Source organism: Balaenoptera acutorostrata, chromosome 5 (assembly GCF_949987535.1).
Source record: "Balaenoptera acutorostrata chromosome 5, mBalAcu1.1, whole genome shotgun sequence".
Lineage (NCBI taxonomy): Eukaryota > Metazoa > Chordata > Mammalia > Artiodactyla > Balaenopteridae > Balaenoptera > Balaenoptera acutorostrata.
In genome coordinates, this window is record NC_080068.1 from 29,872,372 (window position 1) to 29,880,326 (window position 7,955).

General features: G+C 40.8%; 1 protein-coding gene across 1 annotated transcript in view; it reads left to right on the forward strand.

Moving 5' to 3' along the window:
* EDNRA (endothelin receptor type A) overlaps positions 1–6,088 on the forward strand; it is a 70,103-nt gene extending 64,015 nt beyond the window's left edge. The window contains exons 6-8 of the mRNA XM_007189385.2: positions 572–705; positions 1,132–1,240; positions 3,565–6,088. Coding sequence (XP_007189447.2) covers positions 572–705; positions 1,132–1,240; positions 3,565–3,705 — 384 coding nt within the window. The 3' untranslated portion in view covers positions 3,706–6,088. The remainder of the gene's footprint in view (positions 1–571; positions 706–1,131; positions 1,241–3,564) is intronic.
* Positions 6,089–7,955: the final 1,867 nt, after the last annotated feature.

Sequence of the window (7,955 nt, forward strand, 5' to 3'; positions counted from 1 at the left end):
TCAGTCACCTTGACTGCCATGCTGTCATTAATGCTGGCGAATTAACTGCTGTTGAGACTTTTAACTAACCCTCACCCCACATATTCAACATACACACACACACAGACCCAGCCACAGTGTTGGCTCAAGCCCAGCCAGTCCTTCACCTCTGCCCACCATCGAACCTCTGTCTTGGCCCTGATGACCAGCCTGAGACCAACATCCTTCCTGGCAGCTGCCCCCAAAAGAATCACTAGCAACTCCTTGCTTAGAAATTGGACTCCAAATGTTTTCTTCTTTTTTTTTTTTTTTTTTCTGGCCACACTGTGCTGCATGAAGGATCTTAGTTCCCCGACCAGGGATGGAACCCGTGCCCCCTGCAGTGGAAGCACGGAGTCCTAAACACTGGATCTCCAGGGAATTCCCTGGACTCCAAATCTTGAAGAGGTGGAGGCATGGTGAGGGGCAGGCTGCTCTGGCATTTCTTCGAGCTACTCTTCCCCAATTTACTACTTCCTTTTGTGCAGCTCTTTCCTCTAGCAGGAAAACACTAAACTTATTGTCTTTTTTTTTTTTTCTCACTTTCCTTTAGCGTCGAGAAGTGGCAAAAACAGTTTTCTGTTTGGTCGTAATTTTCGCTCTGTGCTGGTTCCCTCTTCATTTAAGCCGTATTTTGAAGAAAACCGTGTATGATGAAATGGACACGAACCGATGTGAATTACTTAGGTATGATCCTCTGTACTCAGGAGGAAATTGGAGTTTCTCTGATTTCATATTTATCAGACTTTTACAAAACCACCTACTCTACATTCTCAATAGCCCTGAAAATTAACACTGCAAAGTTGATTGTTTTTCTTTAGCTGACATAGCCCATAACTGATCTCAAAATTTGTGCAAGCCATATCAGTAATTCTGCTGCTCCCCTCTTGGGGCTGTGCATAATAGTTTGGGTTAACCAAGTGCTGGGTATATGTGTAAATGTTCTGCAGAACTGAAATTACCATTTAAACAAAGACTTTAAACAAAAAATTCTGACTGCCACCTATAAGAAATGGCTTCTGGGCAAGAAAAATGCTTATTCTAGAGATAAATGCTAGTTAGCAGATTTGAAAACATGTTCTAATTTATCTCCTCTATTTTCTTTTGCTCTAGTTTCTTGCTGCTCATGGATTACATTGGTATTAACTTGGCAACCATGAATTCATGTATAAACCCAATAGCTCTATATTTTGTGAGCAAGAAATTTAAAAATTGTTTCCAGGTAAGACGTTTTGCAAGCATTTTTTAAGAACAACCAAATGAGTATATTAAGTAACCAACAGGCATGGTTCATTTCAGTTGTAAATATCACTCTCATTAGCTGTACTTTTCAGTAGAGAAGTGAAAAATCACATTTTGTTACCCAGAAAGAGGGTCAAATTGTCAGCATAACAGAAAAGCAATATCTATTCAGACAACAACATATTCAGAGGTTAAAGCAAAAAGAACTAACTTAATAACATGCCAATTTAGTATACTGCTTTAAAAAGAAATACTCCAACTTGAACTCTAGGCCAACAGAATAGATAAAACTTATTCATGCCTTACATGATCTCAACAAAACATAAACTCATTGTTACGAAATCTCTTGCTAAAGGCTATTTAATAGTACACTTAATAATAGCCTTTTCAAGGAAAGTAAATGTTTATGGCTCTGGAAATCTGAACTAATGTAATTTAATTGGAAATCAGTTTCCTTCCATTCTTCAAAGCTCCTTGTAGCTAAGCCAACCCATGTCCTCCCGAATCTCCAAGCACTTCTTATTGAGGTGTCATTTTTCCAGTTCCTAGAATGATTTTAGCATAGAGTTAATGCTAACTGGATTCTGTTATCTTTGGCCAGGATGTTTAACTTCAGTTTATGGTACGTATTAGAAAGAGTAGCATAGAGTTCAAGGGTGCAGGATCTGGAAGCCAACAATCTTGATTTAGATAACAGCTCTGCACTAGCTAACGGTCTTATCAGTTCCAAGTGGTACCCCTCCTGCTTCCTCAGTTTGCTCATCTGTAAAGTCAGATGCTCACTGTATCTGTCTCATAAGGTGGAATGCAGTGGGTTGATATATGTTAAGCGCTTGAGACAACAGAGAGTGATCAGTATGAGTTTCTTATTATTAGGGATAGAAGAGAGGAAAAAACACAAGCGACTGCCCTTGTGGAACTTAAAATCTAGAAGGAAACAGACAAATATTTTTTTAAAAATCATAGAAATCGATAAAACCTGGTGTGGAAGTTCTTGTTGCCACACTTTTGAAGTCTACTGGGTCATGTTTACAAGTCATGAAATGCCCTAAGAAAGATTCTGCCCTAAGAAAGATTGACTAAAATGCAGGTCATTAACAAATACATGATGTAATCTGGAGGTAATATCAGTTGCTAATTAGTTTACATATTAACTAGAGGGGAAGGGAAAAAATCAAGGTGCAAACTCTCGGACATTAAACACAGTTTTGACTGATCTTCATAAAAAGGCAGCATACCCAGGGGAAAGAACCCAATAGAGAGAGTCCTGGGTTCTAAGTTCAGTTCTGCCTCTTATTATCCTCTCTAAGCCTCCCTGTTCTCATTCATAAAATGAGGAAAATAGCACCTACCCCCAAAAGTTGTTAAGAGCATCAGATGAGGTGGCCAATGCAGAGAGCCAAGTAGGTGGTACACACTGAAGAAATGCCAGGCCTGAGACTTCCCTGGTGGTCCAGTGGCTAAGGCTCCACACTCCCAATGCAGGGGGCCTGGGTTCGACCCCTGGTCGGGGAGCTAGTTCCCACATGCCGCAACTGAAAGATCCTGTGTGCCGCAACTAAGACCCAGCACAACCAAATAAATAGATTTTTTTTTAAATAATAATAATTTTAAAAAACACTTTAAAAAAGAAAATGAAATGCCAGGACCCTCCCAGCCCTTTCCACCCATGCCCACCCCAAATCATTGAACACTCTCCCTCCACCAACACTGCCTTCCCTTCCTCTTTGACTTGGTGAATAAATTAAAACAAGAAACAGGGGATCTGTTGCTTTGCACTAGAATAAACTGCTTAACTTCTCCCTAGAGGTTACAAACTCTCTACCCTACATTACTAGTAAGGCTCACACTCTGTCCTCAAATGCCTACAGACATTCACCCCTTGTTGGTAGGCCTCCAGGTTCTGCAGGGAATAGGTTGGTGGCCTCATCTTTTTTTTTCTTTTTTTTTTTTTTAATTATTTTTGGCTGCGTTGGGTCTTCATTGCTGAGCGCGGGCTTTCTCTAGTTGCGGTGAGCGGGAGCTGCTCTTCTTCGCGGTGCGCGGGCTTCTCGTTGCAGTGACCTCTCTCGTTGTGGAGCACGCGCTCTAGGTGCACGGGCTTCAGTAGTTGTTGCTCGCGGGCTCTAGAGCGCAGGCTCAGTAGTTGTGGCGCACGGGCTTAGTTGCTCCGTGGCATGTGGGACTTTCCCGGACCAGGGCTCGAACCCGTGTGCCCTGCATTGGCAAGTGGATTCTTAACCACTGCGCCACCAGGGAAGCCCTGGTGGCCTCGTCTTAATTCGAGTCTATTCCTTCTCCCAGTCTTGCCTCTGCTGCTGCTGTTACCAGTCCAAGAGTCTGATGACCTCAGTCCCCATGAATGGAACAAGCATCCAATGGAAGAACCATGAACAAAACAACCATAACACAGAGAGGAGCAGCCATAAGGACAGTATAAACTAAACATCTTAAGGAACATTCATCAATATACTTCAAATCCTATTGGAGAAAAAAAAAAAATCAACACAGCAACTGCATCTCCAGAAATCTCTTCTTCCATCCTTCTCCCATGACTCAGTACCACCCCCTGGAAAAATGTTTTCCAAAACATTGACGGGTTGACTGGTTTATACCCACAAATTCAACGAATCTTACTTTGATTTATCTGATTTACATAGTCTGCATGTTATATTCAGCCCTAAAAAATGGTGGGAGTTGGTGGGGGAAAGGAGATTGTTCAGTTAAACCAGAAGGATATATACTATCTTTGCATGAAAATAGAGTTTTCGAGTATGTGGCTAGCTTTCGTGGCGGTTCTGTAGAATGTTCCGTAAGAACTGGTCACCATGAAAAGCTTAGAAATTATAACAAGGTTTTCTATTTTTTTAAAGTAATTTTGTTTTTTTGGCCAAACACGGTATGGGTTTAAGTCTCCTGTATTTGAAATGTCATTCAGTGCCAGTATTTTTTAACTGCATAGTTGCCTATACAAATGATGATTTGAGCTTATTTACACATATTTTGCCCCCCAAAAAGAAGAAGACATAAAATGGACTTCAGGTGAGCAATTAGGTTAATGTTTCTCATGTCACTGGCTTATTTTTAAAACATAAATTCTCAAGCTGCAAGAGCTTACAAGAACTTAAAGCACAGACCGATATCCACATATGGCAGTTTAATAGCTGCTATTCAAACAATTTTTAAGAATCTATATTTTCTTTTTTAATGGTGTTTCATTACAGGAGACCTTGTGCATATTTTTATGTTAAATTTAAAAATAATGCTTGAATGAAATAGTTCTATTTTTCATAAGCCCAATTTTTTTAATGGAAGCATGTTATGTAAAATCAATACCATATACTAAAATTTAAATGTATGTGTCATTTAACTATGCCCAAGACTTTCAGTGCAATGCACAGAAGTCCACAGCACAGCCAGGAGAAAAGGACTGAGTATTTTTAGAAGATTTGGAAATTTTCATTGAGGTTTATTTTTGGTTTTAGTAACATGTATACGTGTGTATATGTATGCAAATGTACATACATATATACATATATATGTATACAAATCACCTCATAGTCTCTTGATTGCTTTTAAAATGTTAACTGGCAGTAAGACTTTTTTGGTCATTCCCTTTTTCATATAGGAATATAGGAAACATAATTTCAAAGAGGCCAGCTGAGTTTGTCATGTCAGTGAAATATAATTGCCACCATGAACTTAAGGTTCTCTGGATTTCCAGGATGCACCTAAACACCTCCCTCAACCCAACTCCTCACATAGTCACCATTTCAAAAGGCCCACAGTGATTTCTGCTGGGCGTTTTCCACGATGTTTACAGACTGTGAGTACAGCAGAAAATCTTTTACTGTGTGTATATAAACATATATATATATATATAAACAACCATACAGTTCTTTTAGCCAATTTTTCTGTGATTGTCTCTATGGAATGCACTCATGGGTGTGGTATTTGCACGTGGTGGGACGGTTGTATGGACTTCACGTAATCTAATACTAATGCCCAGCAGTTGTGCCAAAGCACACACTCTAAGTGGAATCTAGGTAGATGTTCCTCTCGACCACCAGCCTCAGTCAGTTTTAATCTATCTGTGTTCATAAATCTTGTGACAGTGTTACCATTACAAATGGAACGTGGCAGGCATCATGAAAAAGGACAAGCCATGGGTAGACAATGGGGTTTTGGTTCGTTGGTTGGTTGGTTAGAAAAAAGCAGTATTTGGGGTTATATTTTTTTCCTGTGCTGGAGCAAAAGTCATTAACATTTGAAGTATGATATTGTCCCAATTCCCAACTCAACGTGGTGATGAGACTGACAAGTGGGCAGATGTTTCTATCAGACTTCGCCAGAAAGATTGCTGATAATAAATTAGCTCAGCTGATCCTTTGGGCTGTATTTTAGCACAGTCATGTATAAAATGATATCAGGTTCCAGTCATCCAATTGCAGGGCTCCTTTACGTGTTAGCAGTCAAATTCTATTAGCCCACTGGTGTGTCACATGCAGTGATAATATCCCTATAATGTAAGCCATACGTTCACACCATTTTGTTTAGACAGTTGTCTTTTTTTAAAGATGCTTTGTCTCTTGCATATTAAAAATGCATTTTACAAGTTCAAAAAGTCATAGATTTCTGAATAACCACACAGGCTTCCATGTGCATTTTGTTTATGGACCAGTAAGTGACCGTGGTTGACTAGTAGGAATATTTCCAATTTCTACCTTTATCACATCTTTTCAAGTAAATCTGTAGAAATGAGCCAGAAGCCAAGGCCCTGCACTGGCAGTGGCCCATAAATATAAAATAAAAGTTTACAGAAGCCTTGCAGGTGTCTCTTCATTTGTATATAGTTCTATGTAGGAAATGTTTGTTACACAATACCTATTGCAAACCTCTCCCTAGTAATAGCCAGGTGAGCAGTTTTACTTTCAAACAGATGCTTCCTAACTGTACTCTACTCTCAACCAACTTTGTTGTATTGAACACTTAACTCTCCCATTCATTCCTTCCTTCATCTTTCCTGTAAATTTTACTGAGCATCTACTATGCACCAGGAGTTCTTCTAGGTATTGGGGATATAGCAGGGAACAAAACAGGCAAAATGCCTGCTCTCATGGAGCTTGCGTTCTAGAAGAAGGAGTTGGACAATAAACCATCAGGATCAATAAACAATACGTCAGGTGGATACCTGGAGGAAAGACTCGTCTACATACAACTGCTTATTTGACATTTCCAACTGGATGACTAATAGACTTACTATATCTGAAACTAAGGTCCTTATATCCTTCTAACCTGTGCTGCTGTAATATTCCTCTGCTCATGTATTAGTCAAGGTTCTCCAGAGAAACAGAACCAATAGGATAGACAGATGAATAGACAGATAGATACATACATACATACATAGAAGATTCTTTGTGAGAATTGGCTCGCATGATTATGGAGGCTGAGATATGTATGCCATGATGTGCTATCTACAAGCTAGAGAACCAGGAAAGCCAGGAATATAATTCAGTCCAAATCCTAAAGCCTGAAGAACAAGAGAGCCGATGGTATAACTCCCCGTCTGAGGGCAAAAGCCTGAGAACCGTGAACAGCTCGCTGGTGTAAGTCCCAGGGTCCAAAGGCCGGAGAACCAGGAGCACCAGTGTCCACAGGCAGGAGAAGATGGATGTCCCAGCCCAAGAAGAGACAGAGGAAATTCATTCTTCCTCCTCCTTTTGTTCTTTGCAGGCCGTCTACCGATGGGGGATGCCTGCCCATGCTGGTGAGAGCAGATCTGCTTTACTCAGTCTCCTGATTCAAATGCTAATCTCTTCCAGAAACACCCTCACAGACACACCCAGAAAGAATGTATTCCTAGCTATAGAGTGTCTGTCCCTTAGCCCAGGCAAGTTACACAGAAAATGAACCATCACAGTCCATCTTTTGAGGTGTCAGGACAAAAGCCTGGAAGTCCTGTCCCACTTCTTTCTCTCACAGCTTATACCCAACTCCTCAATAAATTGTGACAGGCGCATCCTCAGACTGTCTCCAGAGTCTGACTCTCCGTCTCCCTCCCTCTCTCTCTCTCCCCCGCCCCCACCCGCCACACACACACACACACACACACACACACCCCACCTCCCTTTTCTGAGCCACCAACAGCTCTTGCCAGGATAACTGCAATCAGATCCTACGTGCCTACTTGTTTCCAGCCTTGGAAACACCATACTCTAGCTGGGGCCTCTCTCTCAACCCCCATAAGTGGTCTAAAGGTGTCCACATTTCCAAGCTAGGCTGATCAGCAACCCCTGGGGAGTTTTCTACTAACAACTAAAGTAAGAGAGAGCCCTTTCTCACTGTTGCAAGCCTGGGAGGGTGGGCATTGTGGAGAAAGTCAGTCTAGAGTGTAACAGAGATGAAAAAGCACATTTAAACCCCTGGGTCTACTTTGCCCCGATGCTTTTCCGTGGCTTGAGTAAGCCAACAAACACATTTACCTTTGTGCCCATGCTAGTTAAATTTGGTTTTCTGTTGCTTACAATCACATGGTCTAAGAACATCTCATCTAAGTTATTTTTATTTATCTCTTCTTATTGCTGTTGTTTAAATTAATAGACTCTGTTTTTTAGAGTAGTCTTAGGTTTACAAAAAAAAATTGATTGGAAAGTCCAGAGAGTTCCCATATGCCCTCTTTTCCCTGCTTCCTCATA